This window comes from Athene cunicularia, assembly GCF_003259725.1.
Source record: "Athene cunicularia isolate RWA chromosome 20 unlocalized genomic scaffold, athCun1 chr20_part1, whole genome shotgun sequence".
NCBI classification, from domain to species: Eukaryota; Metazoa; Chordata; class Aves; order Strigiformes; family Strigidae; genus Athene; species Athene cunicularia.
The window spans coordinates 7,608,562-7,631,218 of NW_020799125.1; the positions used below are offsets into that span (position 1 = coordinate 7,608,562).

The 22,657-nt window shown below is 41.7% G+C and overlaps 1 protein-coding gene across 1 annotated transcript; it reads left to right on the forward strand.

The window, feature by feature from the left end:
• Positions 1-14,794: 14,794 nt before the first annotated feature.
• On the forward strand, positions 14,795-20,726 carry UBE2V1 (ubiquitin conjugating enzyme E2 V1). Its single transcript, XM_026861973.1, is given in 4 exon segments — positions 14,795-14,869; positions 14,871-15,023; positions 18,404-18,529; positions 18,916-20,726. Coding segments are annotated over 4 exon segments (501 nt in total). The 3' UTR covers positions 19,063-20,726.
• The last annotated feature ends 1,931 nt before the right edge of the window (positions 20,727-22,657 follow it).

Sequence of the window (22,657 nt, forward strand, 5' to 3'; positions counted from 1 at the left end):
TCATGTTTGTTAAGTCTTGTTGCCATTCTTCATTCATGCATTGTCAGCACTTTGTCCAAGAACTTGATCACTGGTTTGCAAAATGCTTTGTGCTGTTGCAGCCACCTGAAACACTTTGCAGCCTGTTAAGTCTTGTTTAGGTTGAAGTGATTGTTTGTCAGCCTTATAGGAGCTTGACACTGCATTATGCCAGACTTCAACACCTTCCAAGAAGTGAAAGTAATTCTGCTTTGGATGCTAAGGAGTAACTGCTGGGGGGTAGGGGTGGGGATTCCCCTATAAACATCCAACAGGCGCTTTATCAAGTTAATGTGATTTGGCTCTTGTTTCATTATTTCCTAAATGAAAGCTTACTGATAGTCAAATCTAAGACCGTTTTCCCTTCATTAGTTGTAAATTGTGTTGATTTCAAACTGTCATTTCCTGCAGAGCTGGTTAAGGTGTTTTTGAGTCATAGGTTTAGACTGACCTTCATCTCAACTTCTTCAAATATGGACCTCAACTTCTGAAAGGGTTGGGACTTGGTGACTTTCCTTCAGTGGAAATTGCTGAATGCGGATGTGCCTGAGCTGGGTTCTGCAGATTAAAATCACAGTTGGTACAAAATATTTAACATGTTTAAATAACTCAGACTCTGGGAGAACTTTATACCATTACATGAAACTATTGTCTGTTCTAGTTGCCACAGTTGATATTGGGTCTATGTAGCTTTGACAGTAAAGAATACTTCCACTTCAGTAGGAGTCTCAAAATGCATTTAGTTAAAATTGGTGTAGAAGGAGGAATACTCCTTTAATGCTGTTATTGTGGAAGACGGGTGTGTGATTTCATACTGTCTTTGGTGAAAATAGCAGGTTTTCCCGTTTTTCTCCCACCCACACCATCAAAAGCCTTGGCAAAGGCGGCTGTGTATGAGAACGCACAGCACTGGGGGGAGCAGCGGGGAGGTTGCAGGCTTGATGAGGGAAGATTGCTGCAGGCTGGCAAGGTTCTTTGTTAATTATTGCCTGCTTCACCCAGATCTGGGTGTTTAGGAGGCTTGATTCTGTGCCAAACCTGTTGGCTCAAAGTTGTTCCTAGAAGTAGTTTTATCTCTACTTGTTTTAATTTCCAGGCACTGACTGTTTAGCTTTATATTAAAAAAAATTAAGACATGAGTATAATTTGGGTGAGAAGAAGGGTAATTTCTGCTCTCATGGAACTCAGTGTGGCAAACATTACTTTGAATAAGTGATGTTAGATCCATTTATATTTGCTATTTGTGGCTGAAACATTTAAAATTTCTTTGGCATAACAGGTGTGACAGGTGTTGAATTGAATATATGCTGAATGCTGGTGAGGTGAGGACACAAACCCTTATGTCCAGAGCAAAGAATGCTTCTTCCTCTTCTCTCCTTCCAGTGTGAGTGTCCTGCTGTTTTAGAGGTGTAGGAATGCTTAGGAAACAACATCTGTTGCTGTGAGTACAAAGAACTGCAGTAGTTACTTCTGCTATCTTGACAAATGTTTAAATTTATGCCTGCTTCTATCTTGACACTCCCATAATTCATATTCTAACAGATTGGTAGTACTTGGTTGTCTGTCCCTCCGTCTCTCAGCCCTTTCTTCCCCATCCCCTCACCCTCGACTCCAGTTTCAGTTGAGTAAACTCATGTCAAAGCCCTGCAGAGCTGGGTGGATGCTCAGGACTCCTGTGTGAAGCAGCCTTAAGCACTAAGTCCTTTGAGAGGTCATCTCTCACTGCAAATTTAAATGCCAAGTGAACAGCGGTGGTGCAGTGTATATAACAAATGGATCTGAAGCACATAAATTATTAGAGTTTGTACTTCAAGAGTGCTGTTAAAGGCAATTGCTGTTGCCGAAACCGTTCTCAGACACTTGATCTATAGTCTTACTGGAAACAAATCTGAGCTACTAATACTGGTGGCTTCTGGGACTATCTATCTGTTAATCTTACTTAACTGCTGTCCCAGTTTCTCATAATTAATCTCTGGGTGCTGTTTTACATGCTGATGCTGTGCTTGACTCCCGAGGCAGCTCTTGCTCAGTGACTGAACGCATCCGACATGGCTGGCCCTGTGCCTGTCGCTGCTCCAAAGGCAGTGGCGAGGGGCAGGGCCTGTGAGCAAGTTCTGGTTTAGTAATTCTTGATCTTTCCCTGCTGTGAGTTGAGGTGTATCTTAAAGCTTGCTACTCCCTGGAGGAGGGTTAATGAATAGCTGTATGAATGGGCTTGTTCTTTGGCCTTTAGTTGGTTTCTGGAAACTGCTCTGCCCATTTAAAGTAGTGGATGCTTCTGTAAAATCAATATGGCAATTCTGGAGCAAAAGGCTACATGGATCCTTCTTAACAGATGTAAATCTGTCTTAAGATAGCTTTGTCTTAAATTGATTAGGAACAGATTAGAGGTAAAGCAGAATAAGACACTCCTTTTAAACTGCACAGAGGTGTGCCTGCATCTCAGTTTAACCAAATACTTTAAAAGCTATTCAGTCTTTCACCTCCACAGAAAGATGTGGTCAGTCCCCTGCTCCCTGGGACCTTCAGGAGAAGGTCTGTAGGCCTTCAACTTCTGCCAAATCTGTAGTTGCCCTACAACAAGGTGGCTACTCGTGGCCATGCAGGGTAGCAGATGTATTTCTTCATGTGTATCTGTGGCATCACAAGAGGTCCTACAAGCGGAGCTCTTTGGGAACTCAGCTGCAAGGGGAAGCGTTGCACTGTGGTAAACAGGCCAGTTACTGCAGAGTGCCTTGAAATCCACCTCAGCCTTTTCTTAAGCCAGTTGTCAGGACAGCCTGGTGGGCTTGGCTTGGTGTTTGCTTTGAGGTTCCCATGGATGGATTTCAAACTGCTCTGCTTTCTGGTGTCTGGACTTCTCCAATTTTGTTTCGTTTTGCTGCTGGGTTATCTGTGTTCTCTCCAGTTGTCTGCAGCCTTGACCTGTCTGCTGCCCCTGTGAAATACTGGGGCCACACAAGGAGAAACCCTGCTCAAAGCTAGGGACACGTGTGAGAGAGTTGTACAACACAAGAAAGGGGGGTGCTCCCTAAGCCACCCCCCAGACCACAAGTGAATCGACAGAAGTGTGTCTGGCATGTTTTTGTTCTGTGCTATTTAAAAACGGGAGGGGGAGGGAAGCTCAAGAAGCAGCAGGGTCAGCATCAGCAGACTTGCCTGTATGAGATGGTGCCCAGGCAGGAGGTTTTGGCTCAGGTACAGTGTCTGCCTGTGGTTCCTCCTGGAAGGGGAGCTGTGGTTGGTAGGGGGTTAAACAAGTCACCCACCTTGCCCCCCAAAGCTCCGCACTGACGATCCTGCAGAGAGGGGGGTTCTGACTGCAGGGTACCCCCGTGGCCATCCCGCTGTGCTCTGCAGCCTCGGGCACTGTCCTGCAGGCCTCGTCCCCAGCCCTGGCCAGGTTTACTGAGCTCTTATGCCACCTAGCTGCTTTGCTGTTGTCTTCATCTGTGGCTGAAATGCGGCATTAGGATAAATGAAATAAAATCCAACCAGTAAGACCAACTGCTATTTTAAAATGGCTTCAATGAATAATTGATGGAACCAGTACCTGGGCTTGTTTCCTGCTAAAAGCAGAGAATGTTAAGGTCGAATTAATTGAGTAAATGCCTTAAAGTGCAAGGGCTCTCCAAAACGCTTTGTAATTGTTTCTGCAAATTTTTTTATGATGTCTTGGGGCACAGCTTTTGGAATACATGTTGCAAGACAAAACGGAATTCATTTCCCTCCTCATTTTTTTATTACTGTATTAACTGGAGAGGGATAAGGGAAGATGTGCTGTTCATTAGGACACAGCGTTGTAGATTATCCTGATGTCTTTTATGTATCTTCTGGCTCTTGCTCTTCTGGGTTCAGACAGCTAGTTTAGGCCTGAAAATATTTTTACTGCCATGCGCTGAGCAGCAGCAACCTCCTGAAGCACCCTAAGCAATCTGGGGTTGTGCTTCACGTCCCCTGCTCTGCGGAGGGGATGTCCTGGCCCCTGCCCTCAGACCGGCTGTCTGATTCTGAACTGTGATCCCACCAGGCTGACAGCCCCTTGCCCAGTGTTTCGGAGCGCGGCCGCCGGCGCCTCTGACAGAGCCGCCGCTCTGCTTAACGTACAGGTCGTGTGGCGAGCTGCGTGTGGTCAGAGCTGACCCTCGGTTCTCCAGTTTTGGTAGTCGCCGATCCGTGATACAGAGTTACCTGGGTAAAATTAGCTGCCTTAAAATTCTTTTTCACTCAATATCTTCCTGTTACATCAGAAGGATGTGACTTCCTTGTCAGGACGTGTATGCTTCACAAAGTCGGTTTTTTTTTTTTTCCTCTCTAAAATTGCTCCTTGCCTGCTTTGAGTAGTTAAACACATCCTATTTTTGCATTTATCATTGCACATTAAACAAAACTACTGCAACTAGATGTTGAATGTTTGGGGTTTTTGTTTTGTTTTTTTTTTTTCTGCTGACATCTTATAATGAACTTCTACAGATCGAATAAATTAGTTTCACTTCTGTTTAGCCAGTTTCATTCTCCAGGTTTTCTAAGTCCGTATAGGGTTTTAAATGTGCCACTGTAGTACTTGTTTTTAGATTGCTCCCTTTGAAGTTTAAATATGAAATCACCAGAAGACTGCTTTTGAAGATATAACAAAAATATTATGGAATTCTTTTTTTACAGATAGGTCCCTATCAATGACCACTTTCAACTTTTAAGAATAACCATCACAATGCAGATGGTTCATAGTAATCAGGTTTGTAAAAACACTTCTAAAATACAGTGGATGCTGTCCTGAGAATTACAGGTTATAGATCTGTGTTTGAATGTACATGTTTGTGAGGTGTTGGAACACTTGATGAAATATAGCGCCTTCTTCCCCCTCTTATGTCATTTTATTCTGGCTACCATACTTTCTCAATAATCCTTTCAAGCTGCTGACTTTTCATTTTGTGTTTGGCCGGAAGAACAAGGCAAATAAATATTCTTTTTAAGTTAGCACAGCTTTGTGAATTAATTGTCTGTGTGGTCACAGAGGGATATGTGTGGAAAGGGACTTGGACTGCAGTGATAAAGTCCAAAGCTAGTCTTACTGCACAGCTTTCCTTTTGTAGTGAACACTCTTTCTGATAAGCTGTCTTTAACCATCATCTGCTAGCCACATTGCGTCTTTTGGATTGCTTCCTATTATTTCCTGGATTTCTGAAAGCTGCCTAGTTCCTTCAGTGCTGGAAGCTGTGAAGCAATACACACCCAGGTAGATGTGAATAGGGGCATCAGTTTCTTGTGTCTACGGTGCGGGCATTTGACAAGCACTGCACTTCAGGTACTCGTGAGATCCTGTGTGTTTAACTGCTTGGCGGGGGGGTGGAAATCAGTGTGTGACTTATAACCAAGTGTTGCAGTAACGCAACTTTTGTAGTAAACCCTAAATTCAGTATGGGAGAACTTTCAGATAGAGATAGCAGCTTACATTGATGGTAGCCTTAGAGCTTTGTCTGGCTGTAAATCATAGGCTGCCCTACCAGCAGTGCTCTGCATTTTCTTGTTGTGTTAGTAAAGGATGGATATTTTCTTCTGATAAAAGAGAACAACACAGTGTCCAGTTACTGATAGTGGTGGTGGTGGTACTGCAATGCAGTTTGTATGGTTCCTTCTTGACACTGCACTGAAGGCGTTGTCTAGCACATAGAGCCTGAAGTGACACTTTCTTGTTCTCCACTACTGATTGATTTGCTGTGGGGCTTTGGGCAAGTAGCTTAGTAGTATCCTTATTCATATGTGAAACAGATTTTGCTAATACTTGTTTCATAGGATCTTAATGTATTCATATTTGTTTATAAAACACTTGAATATGTTTGATATTCTGAGTTTAGAGTGGTTCAGCAAAGGAGCTTAAACAGAGGTTGAGGGTGAAAAATGCTCTTTAAAAGCAGCTAATGACCCAGAGGTAACAAATGTCCCTGTAACTTAAAAAAATCATAGGGCTGGTCCTGGGAATTGGACAGGTAAGCCTTATGTTTGTATCTGATAAACAGGTAGAAATAAAAGGGAAAAAAACCCTCACCTGAAAGAAATGTTATGATTCAAGGTCCCATAGTCTCCCTTACGTAGAGGAGGATTCTGTGCTGCTGATGATGTGGGTTTCCCACATGCACAATTAATGTATGAATAAAAAGAAAAAGTTGAATTTTATCATTCTAATATGGCACTTCATAGAAGACTACAAACACCCAAACTGTAAGCGTATGTCTGTCCATCCTTCAGACTGAAATGTCATGCAGGAATGCTCAGCTGGCTCAGGTGCCAGAGGTGATCTAGCTGAGAAATCAAGGGTTCCCCAGAGGCTCACGTACTTGGTGGCCCCACAGGGAAGTTGGGCTGTGTGGAGTCTGTGTTGCAGTTAGACTACATGAGCTTGCTGTCACTGTGCTGAAGACTCCTGTGTTATAATGGGTCTAAACCTGACCACGCTGGCCTATGGAATCCTGTTTCTTTTAACTTTCATCCTGTGAAAAGGTCAACAGCCTCATTTAACCCACTTTTTTCTCATAGGTCTGTTTAGGGGGTCTGTTGCAGGGCTGTGGTAGACACTGTGTTTACCAACAGCCTGGAAGAACTCAGTAGTAAAATGGTTTGCCTTAGATTTAAGTTATTCAAACTCAGAGGAATGCTAAGAACTCCAGAAGGACAACTCATTAGGTGTATGATCATGACAGTACTTATATATGTCTTAATACTCCTAACAGAGAGAACAGCATAGATCAGTTTTAGTACAGTATATTAAAAGTATATATTTGTAATTGTTGTGGGACCCATAACTACACTGTAAACTCAAAGTTACACTTGTGAAAAACAAATGAACATTACAATGAAGAAGAAACTGCGTATTGAAGGATACAGAAGCTGTACCCTGCCTCTGCAAACGGACCGTGATGTCTCCTTTGGAGAGCACTGCGTGCACTAGTCACTGTTATCTCAAAATAAATATTGCCAGCCACCAAGTACTTTCTAAGTCTGTAAGTAAAATACTCAAGGGTAGGGAAAAAGTAATTGAAGAGAAAATGAGAACGTAAATTATGCTTTCTTAAATAAGATGGACTGTAAGAGCGCATGAAATAGCAGGTGCTAAAGGAGTTGACTGCAGAGCTTCTTTGTGTATTATAATGGAAGGATGCAGTAGATTAAATAAAAGGGTAAATAGTTCAAAACTCTTACAAGAAGATACTCAGTTGAATCTTTTAATGTATAATTATATAAATTACATAGTGTATTTGAAAATGCCATTCTGGCTGAGAACTTAACATGATTCATTAGGGAATTAAATATGTAAGTAGGTAAGGATCACAGAAGATATAATACAGATTTTGCCAGGTGTATGAAGGTTGGGATTTTCAGGTTGTAAGGGTGTGTTTTAACTATTGCAAGTCAAGATGAAATGACTTGGTTCCCACGTACTGTTTAGTTTGTGCACCTTACTCCCAGGCCTGAGCTGGGCCTGGCGCAGGAGCCATGCGGGGCAGCGTGCATCCTGCTCTGCCGCTCCCCTGGGCTCTGCTGGTAGAGCTGGAGCCCAGGTGACTTGTGACTTCGCCTTAGTCTGTCGGTGGCGTCTTGCTCTTCAAAGCTTATCTTAAAATCAGTGAACCTTCTTGTACATTCACATTTCAATGGGTGGTGTGAATTGAAGAAAACCTAGCGATGCTTTTCGGGTAGAAGAGGCAGCTGGAGGAGAGCGCTCGGCTCGGTCAGTAACAACCGTTTCTTTTCACAACGCAAATAGGAAATGGTGGGTTTTTCCCTGGTGAGATTTTAGTGTAAAGATTTTGTCCAGGATGATTGTTCAGGGTGACTTACTTTCTAGAGTAACTTCTAGCTGAGCTAGTAATATTTTGCTTTTCAGCTGCAATACAAGCCACAGAATGCATCTGATTTTAACTCTTCTGCTGCTGGAAAGCTTTATTTGGCTTCAGACCTCATTGATACTGCCAGTCTGCCTCAGACAAATGTTTTAAAGTGATCTCTTTCCAAGTAACAACATGCTTAAAGTATTGAAAAGCAGAACCAGCACTCTAGATTACACAGAACAAAACACTTCAGATTCTTTCAAGTGTTCACGAAGTTATCTTGGGTCTGAAAATATCTCAGTACCTGTCTGCATTATCAGAGTATAATTCATGATTATAAAGACGATGCCAGAAATCTAAAGTTCCCGCCTCCTGAAAGTTTTTGTGACAGTTGCTGAAAGCCTTTTGTTCAGTTTTAAATAGTTCATTACTTAAAAAACTTTATATACCATTGTGACAAGGAATGATTTATGTATTTTTTACAACTGCAGTGCTGTAAGGGTAAGCTATCAAATTTTCAATAGTTGTCATCTCTGCAAAGAGATGAGAAATATATTGTAAAGATGCAATTATGAAAAATGAAATATATTTAAAAGATGTAATTAAGGCTGAATATCAAATACACAAAAGCAAGCAACAGAAGGGGTTTTAGCATATTAAACAACAGAGGTGTTTAAAGTTACTGGATTTCAGTTCACTTGAGTTATTGTGAATCAGGAACTAATACAGAAAGCAGAGTTAAAATTGTCCTGAAAGGCCAGTTTGATAAGTTGCTTGTTATCAGTGAAGATACCAAGAAACCTTCAGCAAAAAAATGTTTCCTCTTTTTAGAGCCTCTAACAAATGGAAGTGTATTTTCTGTGTGCTTTGCTGTGGTGTTCTGTGCAGTATATTTGTGCTTTAATCACAAAGAGAACGATTTGTAATTTCATTTCATTTGAGAAAGGAAAGAGAAATGTATTATTGAAGTTTTTGTGAGGTGTATATTTTGTTCTACTGACCCTGATGAAGAAGTCTCAAGAAGAGAATCTACTCTCAAAGGCATATTGTCCACCTTGTTTCACTGGTTTCACTGTGCTGTTTTCAGCTTGATAAGGTTCCTGAATTTGGAATTGCTTCCACTATATAACTGGGGAAAATTAAAAGATTAAAAGTATAGTCTGTCAGAAAGTGTTGGTTTTAACTTGTTAAAAAACATACTGTGTATTTCATGTGAATGTAAATTTAAGATGAGAAAAATTCACACTGGTAAGGTCACTTAAAAATATCTTAAGACACATTCCGTTGTGTATCTTCAGTAGTGCTCTGATACAAAGTAAATCTGAAAGTGCTTTAAGGTCTTTAAAAGTCCAAGTTGGCATTTAACTGTCTTCCAGGAATAATTCTGTTTTCTCATAGTGCAGAACTTTCCTTAGTGAGATTCTGACCAGACATGGTCAGACTCCTTTTGTCCTCATCTCAGCTTGCTGTCTCTCCGTCTTGCAACTCATTGCTTAGAAGACAGGTGGGTGGTGAGGTGCGGCGGGAGTGAAGGCTCATCAGTACCCGGCTGCCTGGCAGCCCTGGCATTGGGTGAAATTTTTGACAACGAAAACAGGTGGTCCTGATTCTGTCTGAAGGCTGATGAGGATGTTACCCAAAACCTAGCAGCTTCTTAACTGCAACTTTAAACTCTGTGAAGTACACATCCTGACTTTCTGGAAAACTCAGTCTGTGGTTTGTTTTTGTTCTCTAGTTTGCCATAAAAATATTTCGTAAACTTTTTGTAACTGGTGAACTAGTGTACTGTGTTGAGGCTTCACAGATGCGTGTTTACTAAAAGGTGAACATTTAGAAAGGCTGTACAAACCTGTCTCATTGAGATCTTACCTTGTCAGTACAGTTATAATTTAGCTTTCATAGGTTTGCTGTTGCAGTTAATAGTAAATACCTCCTTTTGCTCTGAAACGTTTTTTTCATTTCCATTTCTGGGAATATTTCTGCATGGTCAGGCAAGCTGCAGGTGAAGCAATTATCTAGATATGGTTGTATTTTTGTATCAAAGGAAGATGCTATTTGAGAGTCTTCTTGAACCATAGCAAAGGCTAAATTAAAATGCATAACTGAAAGTACTTTTGACAACCTGATTACTTTTTAATTGCCTCTTACTTTATTTAGGTTTTCTTGTGTTAAATGAAGGACTCTTAGAAAAACAGGTTGGTTTGGTTACTGCCTTGAAAGTCTCCATTGCTACACTGAAAAGATTATGCAAGGTATTTATTGGGGGGTGGGAGGACAACATGCAGTTGACTCATGGTTGTGTCAGCTGGTGTAGGACATCTAACTCTGAATCTGCCATGGTTTAGCTATGGAAGTTATCTGGCAAATATTGTGTATGCCTGGAACAGCTCAGATCACTTTCTAAGAATCTTGGTGGACAGCAAACATGATGATGATATGTGTGTGTACGACCACAAGTGATAAAGTTTGTGTGGTTTCTGAGGTTCGGGTCCCAGCAGGATGTGGTAGCTGACCATGAGTGCTCCAGGCCATTGCAAATGAAGAAGAGATGGATTTGGCTTAATGGCTTTGTGCATCTTTCCAGGCTGACCAGAAGGGTGAATCTGGTCTTTTATTCTGTCTTGCTTAATGGCAGGTTATTTAGAAATGATTTAAATCATTTATAATCATTTTATATGTATATGTGTGTTTTTTCATCCTGTTGAATCTCCTGAGAATGTGTCAGGGAGGGAGCTCAATTACTGTCTTTGATGTGACTATGAACTTGCACTCTGTAGTGGCTGAGGTGCTGGGCGTCCATGTTACACCTCTGAGCTTTAGCATAGGGATAAAACATTTCTAGAAGGCAGCAATGCTGTTGGACAGGGTGGCTTGTTGTAAAGTGACCAATCATCTCTCATGATCATTCTATTTTCTGTGAAGTGCATAAAAACCTGAATATATGTACCTGACTTTCCACACCTCCCTTTTCACTGATGCTCCTGCAGTGCTCTTAAGTGAGCAGTTGCTGTGGAATTAATAAGTATTTACATTAACTTTTTCTGTGAAATAGGAGCCAGTGCACGATATGACTAGCTAGCTCTCTGTAGACCTCAGACTTGTCAGAGAACTGTAAAATCATGTGTGAGTCTTTTATGGCTCTGATTCATGCTGAATCAGAGCAGCTGTATCTGGGGAAGTCTCAGAAATAAAGTTGCCTTCTCTTCCCATAAGGTTGTAAAGCCAAGCCTAGCTCTGGTTAGCAAATGTCAGAATTAAAGCTGCCTTTCAGCCTTGGTTGTGGCCTCCTTGAATATATACATGGTGATGTCATTTTTAATTACATGATCATGTAATTTTCTTCATACAGGATTCCTGCCTCACTTGATGAATGGGGTCTGTGATGCTCAAAAGAAGGGTAGACAGGCAATAATTTTGATTTCCTTCTTCGGTGTGTGGCCTGTGTCTGCTTACCACAAAGCTGATTTCTCCTAGGTTATTTGTTTTGGTCTAAGTAAATATCAGTAAATTATCTTCACACCACCAACAAATACGAAGTGGTATCATCAAGTACTGAAGAACGGAGACTGAGATGGTGCTTTTTTGAACATCGTGTTGTTGTGGTCCAGAAGAGAGTATTTTTTGGCAACGCAACACATTTGAGGCAGGTCTTCTGCTGGCTTCAGCTTATCGCTTCTGTGAGCAGGGAGAGGCTCGCATTGGGTTTCTAATAATAGCCACGGACGGTTTCCTTTGCGGCATCACCTGCGTTGCCGAAGAGCTGCTGTGTCAGACTGAAGGGTGGAGTTCACCCTCCAGAAGAACCTTTTGTTTGTCTTTTGTTTGTCCTTCTTCCCTGGCGGTTTCTTTCCCCGGGCGCCAGCAGGCAGGGCTGAAGCCCAGACAGCAGCTTCAAGCATCGCGCAGCCGTGAGTCATTCCGCATCGCCAGCTTTCCCGTGCATCCACTGCAGCAAAAATAATGAAATAGGTAGTGTGTGTGTAACTGAAAGGTGCCAACTTGTCCTTCGACTTCTACTCCATCTGTTCCTCTTGTCCCCCAGCTCTCTTATCCCCTGCGTTGGAGCTAGGCTGCTCTCTTCTCTGCCTCCCCTAACTACAGCATGGAGAGCACTGGGAATGTAAAAATGGAGTGGCTAATCTGTCATGGTTGAGGTATGAACTGCATACTTGAACCTTCATATGCCCAAGGTACACAAGATATGTACTTCATACTTTTAAGACTTACTGGGAGGGGAAACACTGGAGTTTTTTTGTGCAGGGGAAGTGACAGTGGTCCCCAAGAGGTCCTGTTACCACCAAGGGCTTGGTGTTCAGATAATCTTACGGCGATGGCTTCACCGGTCCCAACTGACTCATTTCCTTTCACAGCCAAAGATTTGTATTACTCAGCAGCCATGGTAACAGCACTGTCTTGCTGGGAGTTTAAGATGTAGATTTGGCATGGAGTTGTATTTGAGTCGTGCTCAGCAGCCCCCATATGTGTGGTTTTGTATCGCCAGTGCAGGTCTCGTGTCTTCTGACACTGCTTTTCTGATTCTGGGTTTCTTTTCATACTGTTGCTACAGCTGTGTTAGTGAATCATATTTCCCCAGAATATTCTTGAACGGGATTATGTTTCATGTGTAGCAAACTGGCCAACAAACTAATTCCTGTAGTAATTTGCTTTTTTGGTTTCTTTTACACTGGCTTTGTAGTGAATGAAATTTGGGCAACTCTGATTCTACAGCAAAATCATCAGTGACATTTAGTTTCTTTAGATCATTAATATATTTAAAACTTTTAAAAGTTACCAGAGTTAGTCGATTGTAAGCACTGCTACATTTCACTGCCTTAGATCCTCTGTATTTTCCACATTGTCAAGCAGCTGCAGAGATGATTTCCAAAGCCCTTGGTCCCTTTCTGATGTCCTCAGAGTTCAGTGCCCAGCCACGCTGGAAGTGCTGCCTTCTGACTGAGAAGTTTGCTGGGTTCGCTTTATACACTGGAAGGCTGATTTCCCATTCTCTTTCTGCTCTACTAAATAAGTGATAGTAAAGAAGGGGATTAATTATGATTTTCTGTTATTACATGCTGGTGAATAATTAAATTCACACTATTGGAGGGTAAAAAACTCCAAACCCTGAATCCAACCTTTTTGTATGTCATGTGAAAATAACATTATTAAATATATCCTGTCAATGATTTTGTTACTGTTGGAGAGAGACATGCTTCACGCAGGTACCTGGACACCAGGTACCCACCAAAGCTGCTCTATCATTCCCCTCCTCAGCTGGACTGGAGAGAAAAAAATATGACAAAAGGCTCATGGGTTGAGATTAAGACAGGGAAAGATCACTCACCAAATGCCATCACGGGCAAAACAGAGTCGACTTGGGGAAAATGAATTTAATTTATTGTCAATCGAATCAGAGTAAGGTAATGAGAAAATAAAAAATAAATCTTAAACCACCTTCCTCCACCACTCCCTTCTTTTCAGGCTCAACTTTACTCCCTGTTGGAAATGGGGGTTGTGGTCAGCTCATCACCCGTTGTCTCTGCTGCTCCTTCCTCCTCAGAAAGGGCTGATTCCTCACACTCTTCCCCTGCTCCAGTGTGGGGTCTCACCCGTGGGAGACAGTTCTCCCTCAACTTCTCCAACACGAGAGCTCTTCACGCACAGCTCCAGTGTGGGTCCCTGCCATGGGGTGCTGCTCTCGTGTGGGTCCCCGGTGAGGTCACACATGCTGCCAGCAAACCTGCCCCAGCGTGGGCTCTGCTCTCCATGGGGCCACAGCTACTGCCAGGAGCCTGCTCCAGCGTGGGCTTCCCACGGGGTCACAGCCTCCTTCAGGCATCCCCCTGCTCCAGCGTGGGGCCCCCCACGGGCTGTAGGTGGGTCTCTGCTCCCCTGCGCACCCCCGTGGGTGCAGGGCACAGCTGGCTCACCATGGGCTGCACTAGGGACTGCTCTGGCACCAGGAGCACCTCGTCCCCTCCTTCTGCACTGACCTTGGGTTCTGCACAGTTGTTTGTCTTGTGTTGTCACTCCTTTCTTTGGCTGTTGCTGGTGGCGGATTTTTCCCCTTCTTAAATATCTTATCACAGATTCGCTCCCGCTGCCACTGATGGGCTTGGCCTTGGCCAGCCGCCTCCGAGCCGCCTGGCATTGGCTCTGTAGGACACAGGGGAAGCTTCTGGCAGCTTTGCACAAAAACAACCCCTGTAGCCCCACCGCTACTAAAACCTTGCCATACAAACCCAATACAAAGGAGAAGTGGTAGCCTAGAGTGCATTCATGTTTTGTGGTGACTGCAGTATGGATACCTTGAAGAAGAATGAGTAATTAAGTCCCCTGTGGCCTGGGTTCACGTTTTCCTTCTGCACAGACTTAGTGTGTGACCTTGGGTATGTCACCTAAGCTCTCTGTGCCATTGTTTTCCATTAATGTAATGGGGATAAGAAAATTTCCCTGTTTTCCTGTGTCTGTTGAGTATAAATGTGCCAGCAATTAAGAAGTGCTGAAATTCCTTGGTAGTGGAGGTCATAAGTATAAAGGATGCTGTTGCTGCTGACAAAGCCCACTTAAATTCACTTCAGATTAACCTACTACTATTATGAAAGAGTTCTGTTTGCTTTGAATGGTATTTTTAAAAGCTCTGAGTTGCATGATGTCAAGCTTCTCATGGTGTCATTTTATAGAATCTTCTAAATGTTTATAGTATAAATCATATAGACAAGTGCTCATTAGAGATCTATAATACTGTCTGTATCTCTGGACAGAAATTTCTTTTCATTTTACTGCCTGCCCTAGTATTTGGCCTGTCAACCTTCTAGCATATTTAATTGTGGATAGCTTGGTTTTGGTTACAAAATCCAAGCTAAATATGGGGATATCTTTTTCATAGTGTTTAAATATTGTAATTCAAAAAATAGTGATATTTTAATGTTTTTACCCAAAATGTTTTCTGTATGACTAAAAGTATCTGTGAAATTAGCTTTATTTCTTTATTAGATTTTTCAACTCAAAATATTTTTCTGATTATTTTCAGGAGTAAAAGTTCCTCGTAATTTTCGTCTGTTGGAAGAACTTGAAGAAGGTCAGAAAGGAGTAGGAGATGGAACAGTTAGCTGGGGCCTTGAAGATGATGAAGATATGACACTTACAAGATGGACAGGAATGATTATTGGGCCTCCAAGAGTAAGTATCTACTTAAATATTTAAATAGCACTGTTACTTTTTTTTTTCTTCCACCTTTTCTTCTCTTAATCTAACCACTGAAGTAGAAAGCAAACAAAACACAGGTGAGTGAAAAAACACTTTAGCAAGGAATTTATGTTGAAGGTTCAAGTTCCATATAATAATGGGTTTCGTGTATCTGTATGTCTTTTTTCTTATAATTTGGAATATTTTTAGTGCCTTTCTGTGGTTAGTTCTGTTACATGTCTGCTTTATATTTACAGATTCATTAAGACATAACTTTTGAGATTTCAGGATTCTAGTAGCCTGTACTCTTGAATACAGCATGTTTAAAATCCTTCGGCTAGTGAGATTGCATATGGAGCTAATGTAGGTAAAACATGGATGTTTTGTTCAGTACTGCTAGTCTTCCTGCTGTTTCTTGTTGAGTTTATGGGTTGGGTTTTGTTGCAGCAGTACTGACTTGCTCTTGCAGAGTTTCAGCTAACTCAGGAAACTCAAATTTTAATTACTTCAGTTTCTTCTCTGTTCTCTCCCAGAGTGACTTCTTATAATGCTACTGGTCTTTGTGGTAGTATTGTTTTCTCTCTCTTCCCCCTCTGAACCCTACTAAATGTGGGTCTCCACTCTGGTAGTGAACTTGAGGACTTAATTGTGCATTATATATATGCATGTATTCTAAAACCAAAACTTGCCTCCAGTTTCACTGTGTATCTGTCTTCTGTTTCCTTAAAATTCTTATCATGAAGCCTTAAGTAGCTGATCCTCCTTCCTGCAATAGTAGTTGTTGTCTCTGTATCTGGCCTCAGTGTCACTTCTCAGTAATTCCAGTGCTCTCAATCTATTATATGGAAACCTTTGCAGACCTTTAGTCATGCTACTGCCCTGTGTGTTTCCATTCTATCAGTTGCATTTTCTAACATAAGATGAGGTTGTACAAGAATTTATATTGTAATGCATTACACATGCAGTATTTTCTATCTCGTCCAGAAGTGGTGTTTACTTTTTGTCTGCCACTGTTAACATCACCCCATTCGTGATCATTTTGTTTGGTTTTGATATGCCCAAATAATTTTCTAGAACAGCATTTGATTTTTAGAACATTAGGAGAGTGTTAATGAGCCTGCATTAAGACTGAAGAAAGCTCACTGTGTACATACACTTTATGGAAAATTTAAGCAACCTTGAAATCTAATTTAGAAAATTAAATAGAAACTGAAGTGTGCAAACAGACGTGCAGACTTGTCAGCAGTGATAGAAATTTGTAGTTCATGTCACACTGCTAACCAAGGCTACAGGACTATCACAGAAGATGTGTGCCTCACCTGTGCCTCTTTTGTCTTTCTGACACACTTACAAATACAGATTTTTTTCCCAGAAGTGTCGACTTCTTTTGAGCTTATTACTTGAAAGCAACAGTCTTCATTGAGAGTCCTTCTGGGAACTTCCAGTCATTCATGTTTGCTAAGTGGCTGTTCTGCTTTTAGCACTGTTAATAGGCAGTTCTATTATTACCTTTTTTTTTTTTCCTAATAGGATGTGGGAATACTGTGTTGGAAAAAAATTCCTATTTCCTGTGTCCTATTTCCTTCTGGGTAGAAAGCAGTCACACTTGTAGCAGGTGGAAGAATCTCATGTTGGGCATCCAGAGGGAAAAATGAACTGTGGTGCAGAGTTGGATACGTGCTGCTGCTCTGAGAGTCCTGCTACCATACATGGAAGCATGCTTCTCCTTCCCAGACTTTGTGTGGATGGTTTCTCAGCCAGTGATTCATCTTGTTTATACAAGCTATTTAAAAACAGTGGCACTGTCAAAACGTCAGCTTTATCTGCACATATTTTATATTGGCTATAGACATGTGCACGGTGGAGGCTTTCCATTCACTAGTCTCAGCGTTGTGTGGTTATTTGCAAAGACCCTAAGAACCTGCACAAACCTCTGGGCTGTTGCTGCTTAGTGCACAAGGCACGCTCAGGGTCAGGAGACCTGGGCAGGCCGAGCAGAGCTGACGGATTACTTTTTTTCCCCGAAACTTTGTGACAGCATTCAGTTTGTCACCGCCCTGGTATGCTGAGGTGCTGGAGGAGGGTCCGAGAGGCACTGCTGTCAGCCAGCCACGGGAGGCCTGGTACTGATCCTGCCCTGGGGGGCTGCAGGCTGCTTTAAAGCCACTTCACTTGCACAGATGAGGGGAAGCTGAATCAAGAAGTCAGTTCTTATATTTTTTTGGTAGTGGTTTACATCAAAACACTAATTAAGGAAATATTAAGATATTCAGGGGCATAACAGGCCCTTGAAAGGGATTGCATGGAGTATTACATTGAGAAGTTTTTGTACACTGGGCAGCCGTCCCTCAGGTCCAGGTGGAGCCATGGTGCTCCACTGCCACAGGTGAGCGGGAGCTGCTGCCTGCTGGTGGGCTTCTGTGCTCACACATTCGCCTGGATTTTGTTTCTCATGATTGCTGCTGAGTTTAAAGCTCATTGTATTGTTGAGGGTACAGGAAATTGTGGCAGAAACTCTAAATCTGGAGAGCTTGTCTGCCCAAACTTCCCCATGAAGATCCTGTTCTGTTGTATACCTCTGCCCGCTGCCTGTGTTGCCCAGCTTAGCTGGAGCTCTGGGCCAGGCTGTACCAGATCAGCACACCAGAAATAGTTGCTGCTTTCAGAATGCAGAATGACATTAACTGTTGTTGTTTCTTTTAATTACTATTAAACATTGAAGAATTTTTGTAGCCTTGTTACATTTGTCTCTCTCTTATACCCATTGATTGGTTAATTAAAAACGCATGATCTAGGATTTCTATTAGCTGTTAACAGTGTTACTGAGGTGGAGACAAAGTGATGTTCAGGATCAGGATGTACTTTACAGTGTGTTTGAATCTTGAAGCATTCCTCTTTCTGATAGCTGGCACGTTCCTTTATGACCAAAGAATATTTTTCAACTGCAGTTCTAGGACAGGCTGACTTTAGATAGTTACCTAAGCTAAGGCTGTGGCTTCAGTTTCAACGTAGTGTGTCCGATCAGTAAACTGATAAAACAATGCTGCTTTGTAAAGATTGGTTGAAAAGTAGGTTTCTGAGTTACATGATGATTTAAAAAATTCATTTCAACTGGTGAATGGGAAGCAATGTCAGTTACATTCCTTATATGAAAATTTGTTGCTTAAAAGATCGCTAGAATTTATTACCCTGAAAGAGGTAACTTTTGGTACACTGAATATTATAAAATGAAACCAACCGGAGGTAGCCAGCATAATATGTAAATGGCTGTCCTTATGTTTAGTAGTTTGCATGTCCCTAAAGTAACCACTGTTTTAACCAGATGGTAATTGAACTGCCTGATGTAATTGTTCCCCTTTTTCTTTTCCCCTCAGACAATTTATGAAAACAGAATATACAGCCTTAAAATAGAATGTGGGCCTAAGTATCCAGAAGCACCTCCATTTGTAAGATTTGTAACAAAAATTAATATGAATGGAGTAAATAGTTCTAATGGAGTGGTAAGTTTTTGGTTTTTATTCATTTTAATGTTTTCGAGTGCAGCTTTGAATTAATGCTTTGTATATACTTGTGACTGGCTTAACTACTTACTGCTTGCGGGTGCCGTTTGCTGTGAGGGAAAGGAAAGGGGGGGTAGAAGGGAAGACATGAATCAAGTAGTATGTTCAGAAATCAAAACGTGGAATTCACTTTTCCTGTGCTTTTGCAACTCACAAATAGTTGCATCACGCAGGGATTTATTATGCTTTTAGGAAACCACTTGCTTGCTTTCTTTGGTTTCTCCCACTCATATTCCTTATAGGATCTTTACTTGGAGGGTGTGTGGGGGAGTTGAGTGTATCAAATGTATCAATTCTGACAAGAGTGGTGTTTTTGTCTATTTTAGGTGGACCCCAGAGCCATATCAGTCCTAGCAAAATGGCAGAATTCTTATAGTATCAAAGTTGTTCTGCAAGAGCTTCGGCGTCTAATGATGTCTAAAGAAAATATGAAACTTCCTCAGCCACCTGAAGGACAATGTTACAGCAATTAATTAAAAAAAAACCAACATGCCCCCCTTATTCAATTTAAGCTGTCTTCATTTTCCACAGTAGTAAATTTTCTAGATGCATCTTGTAGACCTCAAAATACTGGAAAGGAAGTTCCCATTCAAAGGAAGTTTTTCTTGAGATACTGTAAATGATACTAATTTTTTTTTTTCATTTGAAATATAAGTTGTGCTATAACAAATAATCCTGTCGTGTAACCACTGTCCACATAGCTGAACTTCTGGTATCAGGAAAAGTCTATTTAAATTTATTACTGTCAAGACCAGTGTGGCACATCTAACTTAACTGTGAAAGCATACATCCCACAATCACCTTGCTGTGTGTCTGGCCTGGGTTTTTTGTTTTTTCTTTTTCTGTCTTTTGCAATAGAGTTGAAGCTCAGGGCTATTTATTAGAGTAGACACAAAGGTTTTTGCTTCCAGTACTACACTGGGCTTTATGGACTACTAATGGGGATGTGTGCTAACCTCAGTCATCCCTCCCTTTGTGCTATCTCTAGTAAAGGCTGAATGTGACTGTGGTCGTTTTGGGGTTTTTATTATTTTTTTTTAAATGCCCTGATAATCTGGGGCGAGCTTTCCTTCTTCCCTTTGGCCAAGGCATAGATTGTATTTCTCTTCCTGGTCCCCCTCACCAGTGACGTGGGCTTTGGGTGAGGGATTCAGGGTTCTTTTAATCTCTTCCCTCTTCCCCTCTTTTAATGGGGGTGCTGCTTTCTTTTTGCCCCTCTTTGTGACTCTTCTCACCCCTGGTCAGCAGGGGTAAGCGTTGGGGCAATAACTTGACCTGTTCCCTCCTGCTTATCATTTTGGTTTTGCAACAAATTTAGTTTTTACCAGCCTGGGAAACAAGAGTAACTGTTCTGCTCGCAAACTTGGATTTTCCCTGTCCCTCCAGCACTGCTGCCACACCGCCAAGCTGGCCACGGCTGATGTTATTAGATAGGCTTTTGACGTGGTGAAAAGAGCAGTAATTTACCAGGATTGCCGAAATCTTCTGCTGCCAAACTTTAATGGGGAAACTGCACGCAGAGATTCTGAACACACACTCCAGCTCAAATAGTTGTATTTTGGTGCTTTGGATTGACCCAAGAATGTTAATTAACAAAATGTTGCACTTATGTTTGGCCCTTCTAAAGATGTAACAACTACAGACAAATCAAATCAGCATAGTAGATTTTATTAGGATTCTGTAAGTCTTAGAAGAGAAATCTCTTCAGTGAAGATTTTGGGGGAGCGGTGCATACAGCAGATTAAGGACCTTTATTGGCTTTGCATCCTGGCAAATCACTGCCTTTTCTGGTATACTGTTTCGGACCACTAACTGCTGAAATGTGGATGCAAGCTTACATAAAACCAACCTAGTGTGTCCTAAGTTTTATGAAAAATTCAGTGTTTGTGTAAAAAAAAGAGAAAAAAAAGAAAAAAAAAAAGATGAAAAAAGTAAAAATAAACACATTTTAAAGCAGCAGCTATCAAGTCAATGAACAATTGATGTTTCCATTAACTCTTTTGAGGAAATTATTAGTTGTAAGGATTTAACATCCTCTGTAATTAAAGTTTAACATAACAGTATTCCATAAGCAGCCTTTTTATTGTATCAGACCATTGCCTGATTTTAATATAATAAAAAGTGTGCATTAATATTAGAAGGCTTTAATTGTATTTATGTTTAGAATTTTGATCCCTTATGGAACTCTTGATTTGTTGGAAGTATCTTCCTACAGATCACATTTAGCTAACAGTATGTAAACTGGTGGCAAAAGGCAATTGTCTTTATCCAGCTGCTGCTGCTGTGCCAAGGAGAATCTTTAGTTTTAGTTTAAACCTCAGACTCCCATAGACTTGGCAGTTGGTAATGTTACATGATGCTAAGGAACTACTGAAATTAATTTCTAGATACGTGTCCTATCTGAAGGGACTCTGTCATTGCAGTGACCTTGATGTGCTGTAATCCTGAGGAAATCAAATCCCCATACAGTTGCATGTTACGCTGTCTGTCAAGTTCAAAAACTTCACAACCTGAAAATTTACCTGTTTTCCCTCAAATAGTGAAGTGTAAAAAGCTGACCTTCTCTCCAAATCTGGATAAAAAATGGGGCTGCAAAATTTTGACCCTTTCCAAGTGTAAAGCATCTCCACTTGAGAGGATTGCCAGAGGTACTCGTGCATTCACTTCAGTGTTATGGTGAAACAAGGTTTTTCCTGGGTTAGGAATGAAAAAGGGAACGAACTTTTGTGAAACTTTGTGAAACTTGCTGCTGGCTTCCAGCCTGGAATACTGCTCATCCTTTGGTAGCTGGGAGGGTATCTGTGAAGAAAATGCATCTAATACTTTGTCAGCATCGTGTGTGTCTGTCTAAAATAGCTTGGTATCTAAAGATGTTAAATGGGAGTTGGAACAATGCTTGGTAATTACAGCATGCTGCTTGATTATTTCTGTTTTTCAGAGCTGTTGTAAGAGTGCCCTTGCCCTGTTCAGGAGGATATGGTTGGTGTGTGGTTGGGGGCTTCCCCCAATCTTCTTACTTCAAGTAACAATTTTAAAACGTTGAAACTGGTTTGCTTTGCAAGTTGTCCAGGTTAGAGCATTCCACCCTGACCTTGGCCGTGCTGGGCAGGGAGCTGTGCTGGCAAGAGCCATGTATTAACAACATTGTGAAGTTGGGTGGTGGTTAAAAAAAAAAAAAAAAAAGTTTCACTGTAAATTTTCTCACCTCAGAGTTGCACTCTTTGAACATGCCGGTGCTCCAGTGCACTGCTCTGCTCTCAGCCAAGTAGGAGCAGTCTGGAATAATAATGGCCTAAGAGTCAGCTGCCAGCGGATCTGTGTGTTGTAGCTTTGTCAGTGTATGCAACTACGAGCTACGTGGTGGAAGAGACCAGTCGTCCCACAGCCGGGTTGCTTGTTGACGCTTCAGAAGCGAGGTGGGGAAAGAAACTTGCGTCTTACCTGTATTTATCCTAACGGGCAGCGTCAAGGCAAAGTGTTTAATTGATCCCCGCTGACCCTCAGTTTATGTCCTGAACGAGTGTGTCTTAAGAGAAAGATGTGAAGGGATAATAAATAAGTGGATTGGCCATAAAATAAATGCTGTTCTTGGAGCAGGTGCTGCTGGAGGTGTCTGGAGCCGTGCTTGGGGAGGAGAGTGGTTTGAGCAGGAGGAGGCCATGGGGCTGCCCCTTGCTGCTTCCCGCAGAGGCTCTGCGAGCCGCCCTTGTCCCAGCTGTGCCGACCCGGTAAAGCCCCTCACCTGCCCCTGCGTCCCGGGAGGCCGAGCCAGCTCTTGACTCGGCTCGTAGTGTGAAGACAGTAGAGGGAGCTAGCAAGCTTTACAAGGCTTGCTTCTGAGCAAGGTGTAAGTGCTGCTCAATTTAAATGTTCTCTTGTGGGAACTGCTTTTCTTGTTTATCCTGAAACAATTTCAGTTTTAAAAGCCTGTTTATCATGACTTTTTCACCATACAGGCATTAACCTGCTAGGGGGAAAAACAGCACTGCAGTGAGATTTTAATTATTAATAAAGACTAATTGTTGTTTGCTTCTTGCTTTGTTGTAATTAAGCTCTGTGTGTGTATGT